At 43.6% G+C, this 20494-nt stretch overlaps 1 protein-coding gene across 2 annotated transcripts in view; it reads left to right on the forward strand.

The window, feature by feature from the left end:
* PTPRT (protein tyrosine phosphatase receptor type T) overlaps nucleotides 1-20494 on the forward strand; it is a 1022164-nt gene that overhangs the window by 859561 nt on the left and 142109 nt on the right. For both annotated transcript variants that reach the window (XM_044385622.3, XM_044385623.3), the window contains one exon: nucleotides 3910-3939. In XM_044385622.3, coding sequence (XP_044241557.1) covers nucleotides 3910-3939 — 30 coding nt within the window. The remainder of the gene's footprint in view (nucleotides 1-3909; nucleotides 3940-20494) is intronic.

Consider the following 20494-nt stretch of genomic DNA (forward strand, 5'->3'; position numbering starts at 1 on the left):
GGCTAGATGGACAAGTGGGTGGATAAACTGCTAAGTGGGTAGATGGATGGATGGTTAGACGGATGGAGGGATGGACGGTTGGATGCATGCATGCATGCATGAATAGAAGGGTGGATGGGTGGGTTTATGAACTAGATGGATGGGTAGATGGGCAAACAGATAGTTAAATAGATAACTTTGTCCCGTTTAAGTAGTATGGAACAAAGGAAAGCTGTGCCTTGAGTCAGCCTTGTCAGCCAGCTGAAAAAAAGATTCTGCAGTATGTGATTTATTAAGTTTGGAGTTTTTGTGTTTTTTCTAAGCACAGCTGTCTTCCTGCTCAAGATTTTTGGTCTCAGGCAATCTGTTACTTGCAATATCACTGTATCATTGTAAATTTAGACCTTCGGTAAATCTTCTTCAAGCCTGAGAGAAAACACACATGTATCCTGTGTTTTGGCCACGCAGTAAAAAACTGTAATCCTTGCCCTGGAACACTTTGCAATATAATTGGGGAAAGTTACTCAATTAATAGAAGCTTGTCAGTTGCTGTTCTTCTGGAGTTGCCTTGAAGCTGGGTCAGGATAGCACTCACTGACTTTTGGTGACAACCAGGATAACTCAGAAAAACTACTTGGAAGAGTGGTTTGAAGGTAAGGAAGCACGTCATCTTGAGGACGTGGCCGGCAGGGGTGAGTCCTGAAGGTTGAAAGCAGAAAAGCCAGAAGGTTCAGAATATTGAGTGCAGCCTTGGGCCCAAGAGCACAGCCTGGGGCTGTTGATGGCGAGGACATCTGGCTCAGGATGGAGGCCTTGCAATTGGTCCAAAACTGCGCAAGGCAGTAGACCTAGTGAGGAGTGACCTCTTAGAGCTTCAGATTCCTCAACCAAAAATGAGAACAACAATGCTTGCTCCATAGGGTGTTAGGGAGAATTAAAAGATTTAAGACATGTGTCATCTCAATGCCAGACCCACTGTGTTGCTCAACATACATCTGCTTGCTTTCTTCTTCGTGGGCAGCACAGGCTAATGGTCCAGAACACGAGCTTTAGAGCCATGTTGCTATCAAATCTGGCTACGTGATCTCAGGCAAATTACATAAACCTTCTTTGCCTCAGTTTCCTCCTCTGTAAAGCGGGGATGATAATAACACCCTTCTGTCAGGGTGGTTGTGAGGAATACATGAGTTAATGTATGAGAGCCTAGGACAATGCCTGATACGTAGTAAGTGCTCCATAAGTATTTTTTCTTATTTTATTACTATTTTTAACATTCCTAAAGAAGTGAACACTTTGTTCCTGGTCACTAGAGTGAGAAGCAGCAAACTTTATATCTGTGGATGAGGCAGGGACGTAAACTCCCCTTTTTTGAGGACTACTAATGTCAGGTGTTTAGATTAATATAATCTAATATCAATTTAGATTAATATGATTTACTTAAAATACTTTATATATTATATATTGTATATAATTTGAATACGATTTAGATTAATGTTAACGTCTGCAATGACTCTTAGGAATAGGTAATTATTGCCCTCAACCTTGACATGGAGAGACTGAGACTCAGAGATACTCAGTGACTTACTCAAAGCCATGCAGTTAGCAAGTGGTGGTGCTGGGACACAAAGACATATTTCCACTCCTCAAAGCTGTTTAGGCTGGCGGTCATCCATGCCATTCACCTTGGTACATGGATCAGGAAACAGCGGTCCAGAGGGAGGAACTGACTTACCCAAGATGTCACAGTGAGCAGATGAAGGACCTGAGATCAGAACCCTGTCCTCTCAAATCTCAGCCACTGTTCTTGACAATATGGAGAACATAGGTATCTATAAGCCTTCATAAAGTGGAACTCTAGCTTTCTTCCCTACGGAATCACATTTCTAGGCACTGGACCATAGAGCCAGCCATGAAGGAGAGGAATGTTCTCCTTTCAGCGTAAACCTGTATAGTTGGCAAAGGGGATTTGGTGACTTGCACGGGCTCTTCCAGCTCCCACCCATCACAGCAGGGCATTCCTCACTCCTCTCATCATCTAGGGCCATTGTTCCTTTGACCAAAGATACTGAATGGTTTTATGAGTGACCAGATCTTGCTGCACTGTGGCTCATTTTCCCCAGCTCAGTTTCCCAGGTACAGATGGGGCTTCCTTTCTGCCATAACTTCTTAGCTCTCAGAGTCACTTTCCTTCTGGAGCTAGAGTTGGGCTCTCCTGATGAATAAGAAAAAGCCTAGAGGTGGCCACCTGCCTAGGGGACTTTGGCTACTTTCCTACTCGAGAGGGGAAAATTTGAGGCTCCGAGGACATGTTCCCACACTGCATATATAAAGACTGCATCTTCCTGAGCCAAGCAAACTGGGATAACAGTTACAATTAACCAAATAACTCAAGAGGGAAGGGAACTATTCTTGCCTATTCAGATGGATATTTGGGGACCTTAATTATCAGCAATTTTTCTCAATCCACAAATGTATGTATCAGTTATTGCCAGTGTGGCTAAGTCTGTAAGATAAAAGCATTCCTATTTATTTTCCTACAAAATACAAAAAGCTATAACAAAAGGAATATCATGGACTTTTTGAGTTTTTTACTGTCCAGAAGCCACAAGCTAGAAGAGACATCATGGTAAGAGATTTCAGGTAGTGGTTTTTCAAGATTTCTTTTGGAGAGTGGAATTCTTAGTCATGTGAAATTTTAAATGAGGCTCCAGTTTGTAAAATAGAAAAAAAAAAAAGAGAGAATTGCTGGTTTTCGTGGATGGTGGGGGACCAGCAGTCCTACCTGCTCAGTATCCCCCTCTCCCATTTCAATGAGGCTACTGTGCAGAACCCCCAGGATCCTACAAATACAGTTTGAAAACTAATGATCTAGTTCAACTTATGTGAGGATCAGATAAGGAAGTAAAGGCACAGAGAATTTATTCAGGTTGTAGTCTGTTCATATTGAAGGTTGGAATTCCTTTCTCTTAGTGCAGTGCTCTTAATGATAAAGTTTGATTTTTGTTCTGATGACTGGTATGCAACAAACATAAAGTTTAGTGACTTCTTTTCCTTATGTATCTGCGCTTTGGTCAGGACTTGAAGGGAATGACTTGTTTTGTTCCATGATATCAAGGATCACCTTTGACATAGTCCAACTTGTGGGGGCTGGCTGGATGTCTCTCTTCATGCAGTTTTAGTGTCTCTCCACTTGGTCTTTTCAGGATGGCAATCTCATGATACTTGGACTTCTTACATGAAGAGTGAGGGTTCCAACTGAGAGTTCTGAAGACCCAGACAGAGCTACAAGTCTTCTTTCTGACCTATCATAGAAAGTCCCAGAGCGTAATTCCTTCCACATCCTGTTGGTCACATAGGGCCAGTCCTAGTTCAGCGTGGGAAGGCACTACACATGAGTATGCGTATTGGGAAGTGTGGATTGTTGGGGAGCCATCTTGCTTTTGGCATGACCTTACTGAGTAGGTTCTGATGTGGTTTTGCTGAAACAGAGAACATAGAAGTCATTATGGTTTTCCTTAGGTCATAAGAACACTCTCATGGGGAATAGTGGTAGAATAGTTCTGGAAAGCCAAAAAAGTCAGACCCAGGACCAAAAAAGTCATACTTACAAGGAAGCTAGTTTTAGTTGACCATAAGAAAAGAACTTTCAAAAAACTAAAACAGCCAACGTAAGAAATGGCTTTTTCTGCGTGAGTAGTGAATTTCTCCATTGTTAAGAGAGGTCTCTCTCACTCCTTCTACCACCGGAAGTATCTGATTCTCAGCGAAGATGATTAGAGAAACTTGCATCTCCTTGAGCTTTGGGATGCTGAAATACTATGTGCATTTCTAAGAATCAAGATTTCATATAAATCTAATTCTTGTTTGTTTGTCTTTTCTTTTTCCCCCTTTTTGGACATTTCCTTCATCTGACTGCCCATCAATATATAGAAGAAATGCTTATTCCTACTCCTATTACTTGTAAGTATCGACCCGGGAAAACTTTGCTTCGTGCCCTGTAGGGGAACCTGTAGCATGCATTTCCTGCACCAACCAAGTGTCTGTTGGTTTTCTCATACTCACTTCTGTCTAAATCATCTGTAGCCCCAAAGTTTTTATTTCACATAGATGTTTTCCATTTGAAAATGCACTGTCATTGTTTATGTGTTATGTTTCTGCCATCTCGGATTTTCCCCCCGATTTTTGGAGATGTGAAGGCAGTGTAATATTCTAGTTTAAAAATACCTGAATTTCAGCAAGAGGTCAACCTAATCCCCCTGCAGGACTTGCAGAGATAAAACAGAATCACCAGTCTCAGCAGCTTCAAAGCCCATTGGTGTTTAATTGGGGAATGTGTAGCCTTGAGGGGCTCAAAGGTTAGACAGAAATTCATTGGCCGTTTCCACTATTTCTAAGTCTACAGGGAACTATGACTACCTAGAACCAGTTTCACAGGTGACAGAAACATCCGAGGTCTTTGCCTTGGGCTGGAATGATCGCAGTCTGGGGTTTGGCATTTGTTATCTCATGTGCATTTTGTTGGTAGTTATAGCTGGCCTGTTGCCTGTCAATTTTTTTGCACTTTTTAAATAAAGGTGGTGATTTTTCTTATTATTAACAGACATTTTGAAAACACAAACGCAAAGGGGAAAAAAACTCCATGAACAGATCCTTGGTAATGAAAAGTTAAGAAAACCACTGAAGTAGGCCCATATTCCTAATATGCATTTCCAGTGTTTGAAAACTGAGATCCAGAGAAGTGTGTGAAATCACTCATCCAGGGGGATTAAAACACAGGATGCCTGGCTTCTGGTTAAGTGTATTATATATCATTCCATGTCTTTCTTCACCCCTGGCACACCCAGCCTTATGAGGGAGGTCATGTCTGCTAGTGATCATTTGCTGAAGCCTTCACTGATGAGAATGGACCAACAAAAAGTCTCTCCCACCCCCTCTGCTCAGTGTTTGGGTCCCAGGTTAATAGGCCAGGCAATGAGCAGATAAGATTCTGTTACCACTGCCATCATATTATACAGGAACCAATGGACTCTCACCACCAACACTGAAAATACTAGAGAATTTGCTTTATTTTTCATTCATTCATTCATTTGATAAACATGCATTGAACATGCTCATTATGTTCCAGACACTGTGAATGGAGAAGTGGCCAGGACTTTGAGCCCCACCCTCCTAGTGTTCAAGCCTCTCTGGGATCTAGGATAAAACCAAATACTTGAAATGTCAGCTGAGAGGTGCCTGTATGTACTCTGGTATAGGAGCTCTTACTTGGATGACTGATTTTTTAATGGGGCAAGGGATAGTTATCAGTGTTTATAGAGATGGATTTACCCACTAGTGCGAAATAAGAATTCTAAGCAAAGGGAACAGCATCTGCAAAGGCATAGGGGTTGAAACAATGTGGGGTGTTGTTGCTGTGGTAGAAAGAGAATGAGCTTTAGGAATCATGATGCTCTGGCTTCAAACCACATCTTTGTCACTCATGTTATGGAACCTTGAGAAAATCTTCTGAACTCCTTGAGCCTTATTTCTCTTAACTCCAAAATAGGGGTCATAGTGCCAACTCAGGAAATGAGGAATTTTGTAACATGCCAGGCATCAAGTTGGCACTCATGAAATGTTAGTTTTCTTTCTTTCCCCCTTCAGAAACCACAAGGGGTCAGGACAGTAGTGGTGGCCCCTAGGAGCTCCTCTGGTCTTCCAGAGGTTCTTCTGGCATCAGTATTCCACCGGAGGTATGGGCGTGCAATGACCCATCACAGCCTCTGGGTACCTTGCCTCCTCTGTTGATTGGCCAGGGTACTTAGCCCTGTCTTTCGATGCCCACTTCATACCAGGCACTATGCTGGGCACTGTGGTGGAATCAAAGATGCACAATGTGAGAGTGTAGGAGACAGACACTCAAGTACTTGTAGTTCAAGATGCAGTGATACACAGGGGTCTTTCAGTTGTGCAAACTTAAGAGTTCTAAGTCACAGATCTTAGAGCGTGAAACTCATGCCAGCTTGGAAACTGACCATGGTTAACAATTCAGAGGAGGAGAAGAATGGGCAAAGCAGACAGAGAGGTAGAGGAGAACCTTCAGAACCAAGAGGAGAAGTCCTTTGCAGAAGGAAGATTTGGCAGTGGAGTGCTGCAGAGAGATGGAGGTAGAGAGCATGGGCACCGTCCTGCCATCTGACCATCAGAAGTCATGTGCACAGGTCATGGCGGGGTGGGAGGGGGTTAAGGGAGGAAGCCAGCCTAGGATTCAGAAGGAGGAGAATGCTTCTTTTTAATCACTGGGCCCTAAAACAGAGGAGAAACATGACAGTGCCCAGAAAGTCCTGGGCATTTGTATAGTAAAGTGGAGAGCCTGAAGATGCTGGCGGCTGTGGAAGGGAAGGTCTGGGGACAGAGTGTTTGGGAACAGAGAGGAGCCCCAGAGGGGAGGCACAACGGGTTCGGGGAGACCGTAAGATTGAGAGATGCATGGAGATGGAGAAAAGGAAACAAAACGGAAATGCTGACCCCAATAATTTCCAGATTCAGAACTCCACTCCCCTGAGTCTTAGGTATGGACCCTGAGTGGATGCCTTCAACCCTCTCTACTCCAAATGTGGTCCGTAGACCAGCAGCATTGGCATCACCCGGAGTGTGTTAGAACAGCAGCACAAGGGTCCTCACTCAGACCTGAATCAGAACCTGCATTGTAACAAGAGCCCCAGGTGACTCTCGTGCACATGAAAGTTTGAGAAGCACTGTGACTTAGCCAGAGTCTCAGTTGTCCCATCTATAAAATAGGAAAAGTAATACCCTCCCCCTGGGGTTGGGGAGCCACCTGGTCCCTCTAAAAGCCCCAGAATCTTCCATGAAAGAGAAACCTTCTAGCACGCTTTGGCTGAATAATCTTTGCAGTGAGATCCATGTTTTATTCAATCAACAAGTATTTGTGGGGTTCCCACTTGCATGCCAGGCACTGGTCCTAACTGGCATAGAAGCATTAGCACAACAAACGAAAACTCCCTGCCCACATCAAGCTTTTTAGTAGAGGAGATTGAGCATAAACAACATGTATCAGAAAAGTGGCATAGATGTTAGGGTATGGTGGAGAGAGCTAAAGAGAAAAGATAGATAAACCAGGGAAAGAGGCTATAAAGCGTGGGTAGAGAAGGAGCAGAGGAACTTCTTTTTCCACAAAGCAAAGAGGCCCTAAAGGGTTCTCCCTGCACTGAAAGATCCTGTGCGCAAGGGGTCCATAAACTTTTTCCATAAGCAGCTAGTAGTAAATATTTTTGGCTCGGTGGGCATATGGTCTCTGTTGCATCTACTCTGCTGTTGTAACAGGAAATGAGCCATAGACGATGTGCAAGTGAAGGAGCATGGATGTATTTCAATGAAAAATTTATTTTTAAAAAAATCAAATAGCGGCTAGATTTGTCCTGAGGGCTGTAGTTGCCTGATCCCTGCCCCAGACTTTTGAGATGGAAGGAGGACGGAGTTCAAGATTCATCCTTTTTTATGAGCTCCTACTTGTGCAGCACCATGTGTTTGCTGTTCTGGACACAAAGGTGAATGAGGCTCACCTGATCCAGTTGAGAAGGGGGCAAAAGTTGAAAAGAACTACCAGTTGGTCGCTACTATGGGCCACGCTCTTCTAATACTTGCAACAAGCCCTGCAAGATACATGTGACTGTGTTGTGTGTACATAGACATTGAGACTGAGGTTTGAGGACTTGTCTAGATCCCATACGCAGGATGTGGCAGGGCGAGGGTTTGAACCCAGGACCACATGCCCCCAAGCCCTGCCCATCCTTCTCACTAAGCCCTGTTCTTCAGGAGAGGGAGGGGGTCCTGCCTAGACCATGTGCTTGGACAGCCCTTGGCCAGACTGCAGGAGAGCCAGGACCCACAGGCAAGTCTGCCTGCCTGCAGAAACTCAGGTCTGTGCATGGACCTCAGTGCCTTGCTAGGGACAAGAAGTCGTAGCTATCCCTGGCTGGCAAGGAGGCCCTTGAGGCAATTCTGTCTTTGCTGTCCTGGGGATTTGCCGCTTGGTCAGAGCTGAGAGCACTGGGCTGCCAGATCAGACATAGCCAAAGGGTTAGAGTGAAGAATGCCCCACAGAGTGCTGATGACCAGGATAAAGAGAGGTACAGATCAAAGGAACTGAGACTTAGGGACAGAAGAGAGTCTAGAATGGGACCCTTCATTGTCCAGCACACACGAAAAATAGCAAAATAATGTGGGTTTTGGTGTCAGACCTAGATCACAGTTCTATATCTACCTCTTCTGCCAGATTGTTCAGACCTTGAACAATCATGGAACCACTCCGAGCCTCCGTTTCCTCATCTGCAGAGTGGTAATAACAATGGTGACTGCGCAGCATTTTTGTGAGAGCTGGTAAGAGAGGGTATATGCAGAGTGGCTGACACAAAGGGAGTATTTTATAAATAGCAGCTATGATTCCTCACATCCTGGGCTGACAGAAATGCTTCTGTCGAATGCCTTTTAGCCTTTCTATAGTAAAGAAGCACCCAACAACTTCAGTGTCGGCTTTTTAAAAGGATATTAGGAGATGGCATGTGTTCACGGGTTAATTTATCTCAAGGTGTATGATGGGCACAGTAATTGTTTCAAACAGAGACATTTTAGTGTAGTAGTTCTTGAAAAAAAGCACTAAGATGTTTACCAACTGTTCCAGCAGAGAGAGAGAGCACTTAACGATTTCGCTTAGCCTCAGATAAATGCCATGCAAGTATCAAGGAGGCGGAAAATGGTGACCTGGGCTGGCCCTGTCTGCAGACACTCTGGAACTCTTGTTTTTTTCCCCATATCCTTCCTATCTCTCCCTATGGCAGCATATTTGAATCCTACATCTAGCCTTCAAGGTCCAGGTCTAACAGTGCCTCCTACACAAAGTCTTCCCTGATTCTCTCCATCCGCAGGAATGGGCCTTTTCTCCTAACTCTCACTGCAGTTACTTGTTATCATGGGCAGGAGCAAGTGTGTCTTAAGGATGTTTCTTGTTCATTGAGGTTTCCCCCATGGTGCCCCTCACAGGCACAGAGAACCCCAGTAAGTGTATGTGGAATGGATGAGAAGAACAAGATGATATTAAAAGACATTAACAACTAAAATCAACAGGGAGATGATCTGTTGTTAAAAAGAAAAAAAAAATGGCAACAAATTTTAGATCCCTCCAGACCCTGCACCTTCCTTGCTGCTGTATGTTTAAGGTAACGTTTGGTCCTATTCAGCATCTGAATCCCAGTTTCCTCATATGTCAAATGCATCCTAAAAATGCACACCTCCCAGAGATCTTGCAAGGACTCAAGGAGATAATGCTTGGAAACTCCTAGCGTGTGGTCGATCCTCAACCGAAGTAAGAAACCGCCTCCTTTTGTCAGTGCGTACACCTTTCCACACCATAGGCTTTTGCAAATCAAATATCGTCGCCTCAATACAGGTAAAGAGGAATTTAAAATGATTATATCAAGAGATACTCAAAAAGCATTTTATGTAATTCATCAGTCACTTCAAATAAAAATGAAGACAAAATAGGAATCGAAGGAACCCATTTAGAGATGATAAGGATCAATTACCAAAAGCTGACAGCAGACATGTTGACAAGTAGAAATGGAAGGCATTGCCACAAGGGCGAGACAGAGACGACTGCCGGGCTGCCATGCACTGCTCAGCCAAGGGGAGGACCCTGGCAAGAATTCTTATTCCTGGGCCCCACCCCAGAGCAGCGCAGTCCCTCTGAAGGTGTGGCCCAGGACTCTCCATGTGAGCACACACCTCGTATTATTATTCTGCGAGCCGACTTTGAGAACAACTTCTCTCCTGACATCCTCACATCACCCCGATACCACTGTCCCTTTCTCAGTATCGGACCTTTGTACTTTGCCCTCCTCCTGGGATGCCTAGCCACCTTCTGTGCCTGCAAAATTCCCATGTCTTTAAAGGGGACATAGTGTCCATAGTCCTGGGCCCTCATCTTTGTCATTGCATTCAGCTTTCATTCATCTGCCACTGACTCACTCATTCATGAGCCATTCTCAGGTTTGACCGCCCGTGGTGTATTTGCACGTCTGTCTCCCTATTGACAAGGACTGTGTATTACTCATCTTTCATTTCCCGGTGACTAACTTGGAGCCCAGAACAAGTCAGACATCATAAGACTGTGTTGATTACATGAATGAGTACACACAGGTGGGTGTATGTGTGAGGTTGATACCCCCATTTTGTTTGATCTCCCATTGAATTATACTATTCCATTCTCCAGGAGTTAGTATCCATTTTCATTTATTTTGGCATATGGTGGTGGGGGGGGACTTTCAGATCAGACCTGTTTTGTAATTTTATATTGGTTTTAGGTTTAGAAATGTTGTACTTGTGTGTCACAATTATAAATGCATAAAATTAATGAATGCTGTTGCAACAAGATAGATATAAATGCACTGGGCTAGATCATGTGAACAGATAGATTTGGACAGGAATTGCAACTGAATGGATGCTTTATTGTTTACTCTATTGAATTAGAGTCTAAACACATCAGTCATGAATACCGAACAGAGCAAATCTATAAGTCAGAGGCTCCATCACCTTAATCAGGGAAAATACAAATGAGCATTTCCCTTCCAAAGAAGATGGAAGATGTTTACACTTCAGTTTTAAGTTTATACTTTAAGTTTGAAAACCAACTAGGTATTAGTGATGCCTTGAGGCTTAGGAAATATGCCTGGGATTCTAAATGCTTCTATTCTGTAAATGCATTTGAACTTTGTAAAGAAGCTAAAAGAGAGCGTGGGGGATTCTCTGTTGACAGAGAGAGATGACCTATGGAGATGTGGTTGGAAGGAGAAGTTCTCATGGAGAAGGTTGTGATGTGCTACTCAGATCTCCCTTCAAGAATGAGGGACTTTGGGTTAATATCAGTAATGGAATTTCTGGATTGTAGGGTAGTTCTACTTTTTAATTTCTTGAGGCGACTCCATACTGTTTTACATAGTGGCTGGACTACTTTGCACACCTACCAACAGTGTTGCAAGGGTTCCTTTTTCTCCACATTCTCACCACTTGTTGTTTCTTGTGTTTTTGATTTTAGCCATTTTGACGGGTATGCGGTGATATCTCATGGTGGTTTTGATTTGCATTTCCCTGCTGATGAGTGATGTTGAGCATCATTGCATGTGTCTGTTGGCCATCTGGGTGTCTTCTTTGGAAAAATGAGTAAAGAAGTTGTGGAAGCATCTGTGTGTGTGTGTGTGTGTGTGTGTGTGTGTGTGTGTGTGTGTGTAAAATGTATATATAAATGTGGGTGCATATAAAATGGAATATTACTCAGCCATAAAAAAGAATGAGATGTTGCCATTTGCAACAACATGGATGATGGACCTAGAGGGTGTAATGCTAAGTGAAATAAATCATCTAGAGAAAGATAAATATCATACGATCTCACTCATGTGGAACTTAAGAGACCAGAGATGAACAGCAATAGCAACAAGCCTTATAAATACTAGGAACAAACTGTGGCTGCCTGAGGTGAGGTAGGGGTGGGCGATGAGTGATATCGATAAAGGGGATTAAGAGCACCCTTCTCTTGGTGAGCACTGACATACGTATAGCATTGTTGGACCATTATATTGCATACCTGAAACCAGTATAACACTATATATTATACTTCAGTTTTTAAAATTATAAACATTTTTTTAACGAATGAAGGAGCTCTTGGTTGACAACCCCCTTTGGGACAACTTACCCTTCAGAGCTGCCTCATCCAAGGTCATCAGTAGCTGTTCAGCACAGGGGTGTGAAAGTCGCCCTAGCTTCAGAGCTTCCCATGGGGTTGGCTCAAGCCTTCATTGTACCTGCATCACCAAATTCCCCTTTACCCACTCTGGCTCCTTCCCTTCCCTTCCCTCCACTCCCCTTCCCATCCCTCCCCTTCCCTTCCCCTTTCCCTTCCACAGACATTGACCCCAGAAGCACCTCCTAATTCATCTCCTGCATGTCAGTCTCTGTCTCAGAGTCTCGTTCTCCAGGAACACACTATGCCACACTTCCATTGGCTTCTCTTCAATTTGACCACTGGAGACATGTGGATCTGAGTACGTGGCATGCCCCTCCCCCCACATGCACATGTCATTGCCTATGGACACACTGTGTGCTAACTCACTGAGGTCACCACTTGTTGCCCACTGATGATAAGTAAACTCTAAAAAATTCTTCCTTGGACAATGATTCATTCACAGGCATTTGCTTCTCACTTGTGTTTGTGCTGGTGGGGGGCTGTGGGACTCTTCATTCAGGGCTCCCACTTGGGGGAGCTCACTACGTATCACAGAAGAGACTGTAGCTATTGCTGAAATCAGCCAGAGGAGAGAGCCAGGGTCAGAAGTGCCTGCCACGGCGCTCCTCAGTGTCCTCCAGGGCAGGAATGGGTTTAATCCTGAAAACACTTGCCTTTAGCAAGTATCCCCAGAGTGGGAATGACTCTTGCAGCTAGGGCTGTAGCAAAGATAGGATCCTGAGCAGCACAAACTGGAAAATGCCTTTCTAAGTGTTTCAGCGTAGTGCCTTTAATGGAAGGAAGTGCTTTAGTTAAGCTCTGAAATGTTGATAATGATGATAATGATTACATCGTGTTTGTATATACAACTTTATCTCTTCCAAAGTGCTTTCCCACTTGTTACCTAGTTGTCTGCTTGAGCTGGAGGTACTTAGCAAGGTATTATCAGACAGATGGCTGTGCTGTGCAGGAAAGGGCCCTGGGCATGCTGGTTCCACAGCTTAGGGCACTTGACGCAATCCCACCTTCAATGTCTCATCTGGAAAATGGGAGTAATAACAACTACATTTTAGAAAAGCTGTTCCGTTTAAGCGACATATTCTTTCATTCATAAGCATTTACCGAGCAGTTACTCTTTTGTGCTAAGTACTGAGCTAGGTGTCAAGTGTTTGGAAAGAAATGTCCTTCTCTCAAGAAGCTCACAGCTTAAAAGGCAACCTGCACATGTTAAAAAGTTATAAAAGAATGTTATGCATACGTGAAAGAGGAGAGTGAAGACATGACAAGGGAAGGAAGTCACTGAATCTGCTTTGAGGAAAGACATCTACGGGCCAAAGGGCTTAATATAGGGTGCCTAGCAGGGGGAACACATAGGACCCCTCAGTGGAGAAGTGACACTCAACATTTCTCCTTGGTCTCACTATCTAGAAATACACACACATACACAGACACACACATGTATAACTAAATAGGTGATGTACTAGAGAACAACTTGGGAAGAAAGGAATGGAGTAGAGAGAGCAAGAAAAGAGGAGGGAGAAAGTGTGAATCCCAATCCCACTACCTAGCAGCTGTGAATCCTAAGCATCCTGGGTTTATTTCTTATCTATAAAATGGGAATTTTAGTGCTCAATTCATGAGATTATCTTAAGACATGAAATGAGGGGCGCCTGGGTGGCTCAGTTGGTTAGGCATCCGACTTTTGATTTGGGCTCAGGTCATGATCTCAGTCATGAGACTGAGCCCCGTGTTGGGCTCCATGCTCAGCATGGAGTCTTCCTTGAATTCTCTCTCTCCTTCTTCCCCCTTCCCCACTCATGCTTTCTTTCTCTCTCTCTAAATAAATAAATAAAATCTTTAAAAAAAAAGAAATTAAATGAAATAATGTGTGTACCAGGGGAATTGTCATTTGTTAAATGGCAAAGCTGGGCTAGGACAGAGCTGTGGTTGGCTGTGTCAGGGCTTGGGGGAAGATAGAAGTTGTAACTTCCAAACACAAGTTAAATGGAAGAAGAATTTGTCAGAATGAAGTGGCACAATTGTAGACAGTGGTTCTTAAACTTACAAAATTTCTCCCCTGAGCAATCGTGTAAGACACCCCTCCTCCTGGCATCCATCCCTGTGGACATCAGTGGGAAAGATCAGAATCAGTTAATGATTCTGGCCAGCACCACAAGGGTAGACAAAGTCATTTCAACACAAGAAGGCTTTGTAGACCAGTGGTCAGAAAAAAGGCTGGGATTGAAGATAGAAGCTCTACCCTTGGCTATTTACAAAATCGGGGCTGGGGAATGACAGGTCCGTCCTTTGTAATGTGGCTGCCAAAACCTGCCTTAGAAGAGGCAAGATTCTCAGATGGCAGAATGCGGAATGTTCACTCTATTGTAAACAGTCCCATTGTCCCACCAGGAATGTTGCCTCCTTCCTGGGAGCAGAGCTCAGCGGAGTTGGTGTGTGTTTGGGGAGAGCAGTGAGGTAGGGAGGGTACCACAAGCCACAATCTAGAAAGACTGGAGAACTGAGTTCATTGGTCTCAAGGGATGGCTACACATTTTAAAGTTCACTGGGTTACTTTGATCTGAAACCACAGCTGAGAACCATCCATCTGAGAGAGCTTGAAAATCTAGGGTCATGGAATATAGGCATTTGGAAGATGAGCATGAGGGCCTGCTCTGGCCACTTAACCTAGAACCTCAGCTGAGAATTTGATCCCACAGTATCATCAAATAGACATAGCGTTGGTTATGTTAGTGGAAATGGAGTTTGGAGGGCAGAGTCCATAGAAGACAGAGCCCTGTTGGCCAGCGCCATTTCCTTCGTTTAGATATTGCAGTGGAATATCTGTATGCTGTTCACAAATGTGTAGAGGCCATTTAACACGCGGCAAATGCCCCAGGCACATTTTAAATAGCATTTAACTTCTCATAGTAATCACTTCTCATAGTGATGTTGGTGCTGCCATGAGGAGTAAAGATCCCTCAGCCATGTACAATCTCCTGAGAAATAAGTGTTCGTGAGCATTCTCTCACCAGTGAAACCTCAAGGAGCCCAGTACCTCTGCTTATGAAATCTCCTGTTTATCAGAATAAAAGAACATTGGCTGAGCTTTGTTCTGGAGCAGTTTCTCAGTCCAATGGCTTTGAGCCTCTGTGCAGAATATTCTAAGAGGGTGGGGATTATTGGGTATATTACAACCACCCACGTTTTTTAAGTGGAAGGATTGCAGGTTGGTGTGGTCAAGACCCTGTTAGTGAAAATATGGTTTGTTAAGGTTATAAGCCAAATTGAGCCTCAAGATTAAAGATGGCTTGCTTTGTTTTGGAAAATAGCGACAATGGACAGTATTAGAAATCAAGAAAAGCTAAGATAGTCTCTAGTTTACTTTATTCCCCCTTCCTGTGTCATTATGATTTGGACATCTATTGATGAAGAGAGAACGTCTAGTGAAAAATCTAAGCTCACATATGGTTAATAAAGGATCTCATACTATTCTTTTGTCTTGGCTCTGCTTTATATGGCCAAACTACCGTGCAGATGTGGGAGCTAAGGTTTTTCCAGGAGATCCGTGGCTGATTCAAAGTGTATGCATCCACTATATTACCATGCGGGTGTCTTCCAGCCATCTAAGGTAGGAGCAGTTTGCTCAATAAATGGTACTTCAGTAATCTCATCTCCCACCTCTTATGGGTATTCAACAGTGCTTTTGCCTTAGCTCTGAATGGCAAGGAAAACCATACTCGGCACCGAGAAGCAGTGTTGTAGAAAGAAGACCATGGACTATGTTTGTGTTTGAATCCTGGCCTCTGCCACTTTCTAACCTAACTTCTCTGAGCCTGTGTTTCCTCATCTGTAAAAGGGAGACAGTGATACCAAATTTGGAGGGTTGCCATGGGGATTTACCAGGATTGCGTAAGAGAATGCAATGCGTGTATGGCATCTGGTTCCAGGTCTGGTACATAGCAGGTGCTCAGTGCTTTGTAGCTGTTATTGTAATTCATGTTTTATGTCTATGCGTGTTTTGCACTTTACAAAGTACTTTTATGCAGATATTTCCTGCAATTATCAAGGGAAGAAGTATCCTCTTAAATGTAAGGAAATGAGGGCTCAGCAAACTGACCAGGGCCACAGGCTGTTTGGAAGAAATCCATGGAACAGAGTTGCCAGGTACTGGTGCCGTGTTCGTATGATGGATTGGGAAGTGGGTGTGACAGGGATCTGGCAGCAGAGCTGATAAGAATTATGCCCTCTGAGACCAGGCAGAATATGCAATAAATAAAGTCCAGAGTTGGTCACTACCTGAAAGTTTATAACCATTGCTCCAAATTATAATTGAAGAAAAAAAAAACCCATACCAGCCCCTTCATTCCATTAAATACATTCACCATATAAATGGGACAAGACTCGAACAAGATCAAGGTCAAATCATCTTTTTATAATTGTAAGAAATTTTATAATCTGTGTTGGAGAAATAAGGACAAAGATTAAAGAGAAGATAAGGTGATTTGTTTCTTAAACAGGCCCCTTGAGTCCTACTTTATTTTTTAAGATTTATTGATCTGAAATGAGAGAAAGAGTGGGGGTGGCAAGGAGCTGTGGGAGAGGGAGAGAGAAACTCAAGCAGACTCCATGGTGAGTGCAGAGCCCAACATGGGGCTTGACCTCACAACCCATGAGATCATGACCGGAGCCAAAACCAAGAGTCGGACACTCAACCAACTGCACCACCTAGGTGCCCCAAGTCCCACTTTTAATTTTATAAAATAGATCTTTGTCTCTTAACATGTTTTTGTTTATAATTTATGAGTAAGCTTCTGCCATGGAGAGGACTTTATTCAAATTCAGTTATGCCAGACATAGAGAAATAATGTTATTAAAAATGTACCCAGATGATTATGATACTTAGCAAAACAGGTGTCTGGTTTCATTTTCTGGACAGTTGAGGTTTGAAAGGCCCCCCAATTGCTTTCTTCAAAAATAAATGTACAGTGGCATTTTAGAATCAGCTGCTGACACCTGCAAGAACTCTTGCTTGGTTTTGCTTGGGCTTGTGTTGAATCTATAGGTCAGTTTGGTAAGAATTGACATCGTCACAATATTGAGTCTTCTGGCCCAGGAATGGGGTGTCTCTCCATTTGTATGGTCTACTTTGATTTGTTTTATCACCCACTTGTAGTTTTCAGCATGCAGGTTGCCTGCATATTTTGGTGGATTTATACCTGAATGTTTCATTTTTTTTCCATGTTATTGTAAGTAGTACCATTTTTTTAATTTCATGTTCAAATTGTTCATTGGTAATATGGAAATGTAGCTGATTCTTGTATATTAAAAAGCTAATGTATGTGGAAACAAAAAAAAACAAAGACAAAAAAGAGAGGTCTCAGGTGGAGAAATAGTAACTTATTTCAGGACTGTTGCGTGAAAGATGGATTAGACAAGACAAATGAATAAGAAAGATGTGGTATGTGCACGTGCATGTGTGTGTACATGAGGGTGTGTGTACGTGTGTGTGTGTACAGACGGACACACTGGACTATTGTACAGCCATAAAAAAGGATGAGATCTTGCTATTTGCGACCACATGGATGGACCTCAAGGGTATTATGCTAAGTGAAGTAAGTCAGACTGCGAAAGATAAATACCATATGATCTCACTCATGTGAACTCTTTTAAAAACAAAAAAAAAAATGCAGAATTAGTCCTATAAATACAGAGAACAAACTGATGGCTGCCAGAGCGAAGGGATGGGGTATGGGCAAAATGAGGGAAAGAGAGCGGGAGATACAGGCTTCCAGTTACAGAATGAATGAGTCCTAGGAATAAAATAGAATAAGAATAATGAGCAATGATATTATAATAGTGCTGTATGGTGAATCAGTGATAGCTACACTTGTGGTGAACATAATCTAACATAGAAGTGGAATCACTATTTGTATACCTGAAACTAATATAACTTTGTGTGTCAACTGTCCTCAAATGAAAAAAATTTAAAAAGACAGGTTAGGCTAACCCAGGCCAGGTACTTAGCCAAGAACACAGTTTGTGCTCAAAATGTTAGTTCCACCTGTCTTGGCTTCTCATATTCTATAGCGCTCTAAAAGCGAGCCTCTATTCCATGAGTAGTGGTTATGGAAGTTAGAATTATGTGATGGTTAAGATGGTAAGACTTAGTTTTAGGCAGACCTGGGTTTGGATCTTGGCTCTGCCATGCACCAGCCGTGTGGTCTGGAGCATGTCTCTCACCCTCTCTGTTCTTCAGTTTCCTATTACTGTAAAGTGGGGATGATACAAGATAAGGTGGTAACTTGACCAGAGCACAGATCCTGGAATGTAGCCAATGCCCGGTGAGCATTAGGTACTCTCGTTGTTGCTTTGTTGTTGTGGTGGTGGTGGTTGTTAAGTTGCAAAGAGGAAGATGCTAGAGAAGCCTAAGAAAGACCTTTCCAACGAATGCTTGTCCAACGATAGAATAGGCTGCACGTGGGGTAGTGAGCCTCCCATCACAGAATAATAGACCACCATTATCTTGGATGTCCCAAGGGAAGTCAGGCTTCCCAGAGTTTCCCCTTTGTTGAGTTACTGTGATTTCCCCCTGGCATTAGAAGCAAGTGGCAGTGGTTTCAGTCTCCCTGGTCACCTAATATACTTGACCCACAGACGCAAAGAGCTTGAAGCAGTAGACAGAAATGGTATCCGTGAAAAAAACAAATGCAGACCACACTTATCTTTCCATCAGCTGCAGTTTATGATTACACATTAAATTCAATTGCTTTCTTTAGGAGTCTGGTGTTGAGACCCATCCTCTCCAGCCCAGTGCCATCCATTCTGGCTTTCCCCAGGAGTGCAGACAGACCAGCCGCCTTCCTAGTGTACACTAATTAATTTATCTCATGCTTGTGATTTTACGGTGCTTAAGTGCTGGAGCATTTCTGTTTATTCTTCTCCCTGCAAAGCACCTCACATTGCGTAAAGACCATGAATCTCCATTGCAAACGCCGTCTGTCTTGGGCTAGGGAACAGCCCGCCAGCAGCCTGTTGTCTTGCTGGCGCTGCCTCTTACAGCCAAAGAAACACATCCATTAATTTATCCTTAATGACATTTTGACATTCCAATCAGTTCATCAGATGTTCCTCATGCAAGCATTCTCCCGCACGGCCGGGCCAGGGTGCCAGGCCACTCTCGATGCATAATGCATGAAGCCGGTACACTGCTCAGTACCCTCTGACAGACAGACACATCTGCTCTTCACAGACTGCGTGCTCCTCCCAGCCCTGGCTCCCCGACTGATCCACACCAATGCCTTCAGCAATGTTTGCTTCTGCATTTCCAGCTTGCTGCTGCACTTCGGGGAAGCTGGTCAGTTCAAGGAGAGACGTCCTGGTTCAGAAACATACATGCAACAGGGCTATCTGAGGGGAAGTGAGAGTATTTCAAACCCCCACCCCACTCAAAGGATTTAGAAATGCTTTCGTTCTACTAATTCACGTGGAAGAAAGACCTATGACAAACCCAACATCTTGAATTTCATTAACCTGCAACCACTTAAAAATAATGATTGCGAGACATTCTGATAACAATGATGGATATCAAAGAAGAAATGAAAATTATCCTTAATACGTTCCATAGAATACATCAGCACAGATACACTTCCTCACAGTGGCAATCACAATGCAGACCCAGTTTCATTGTCTAGTTTTGTTGTTGTTGTTGTTTTTAACTTAACGTAAGCCAGTTAGCATTCTTCAGTGTTGTTACATAGCTTTCATTTTTAATGGCACTCCATCATTTTAATAGCTGCGTAATATTCCATCCGGGGGATGCACTGTCATTTACTGAACCAGTCCCCTGTCGGGAGACATTTATGAGGCTGTGACTGATGGTGTGCTATTCAAGAGAAGCAGCAGAACAGGCTCCAGGAGAGCGCAGGGCTCTACAGCCTCAACACTCAGGGCTCCAGTCCTGCCTGGCCCCTTTACCTGTTTTATGAGTTTGGGATTAACCTCTGGGCCTCTGATTCCTCACCTGTAAAACAAAAGAAATGATCATTAACTGTAGCGTTGCTGTGAGGATTACAGATGTTTTCAAGATACCGAGCACATGGTGGTATTTACTGCGTGTTGCACTATTACGCTCACATCCGCCAGTGCTCGTAGATCGGGGGCAATCCTGCCTTCCCCGGCCTCCCTCCTGGGAACATGTGACAATGCCTAAAGACATTTTTGATTTGTCACCTCTGGGAGTAAGAGGAGTTACTGGAATGTGGTGGGTAAAAGCCAAGGAAGCCGCTAAACACACTCCATGCACAGGACAGCCCACCTAACAAAGGATTACCCTGCCCCACGCGTCAGCAGTGCTGAGATGAAGAACCGCTGGCATACACAAAGCTGTTTTCCAATGCGATCTACGGAATATATATTTTCCCCTTATTATTATTTCATTAGGATAAAGTCCTAAGAAAATGGGAATGCTTAAGTAAAGAGTATATTATGCCCACTGGCAGTTTTAGGAGAAATGGGGTGGGGTGGGGGATGGGAATAAGGTTAGAGGTGACTGATTCAGGAGAAGAGGCAGCAGCTAAATGGTGTGTGTTCCCCAGTGGGGCAGGAGGTGACATTCTGTAGACCAGTTCTTCAAGGATAGTCCCAGCATCTCCTAGGAACTTGGAAATGCGAATGTTCGGGTCCTGCCTCAGACTCTCCAGATCAGAAGCTCTGAGGGTGGAACGCAACCATCCCTGTTCTCAC

This window comes from Ursus arctos, unplaced genomic scaffold (assembly GCF_023065955.2).
Source record: "Ursus arctos isolate Adak ecotype North America unplaced genomic scaffold, UrsArc2.0 scaffold_16, whole genome shotgun sequence".
In the NCBI taxonomy this organism is placed as follows: domain Eukaryota; kingdom Metazoa; phylum Chordata; class Mammalia; order Carnivora; family Ursidae; genus Ursus; species Ursus arctos.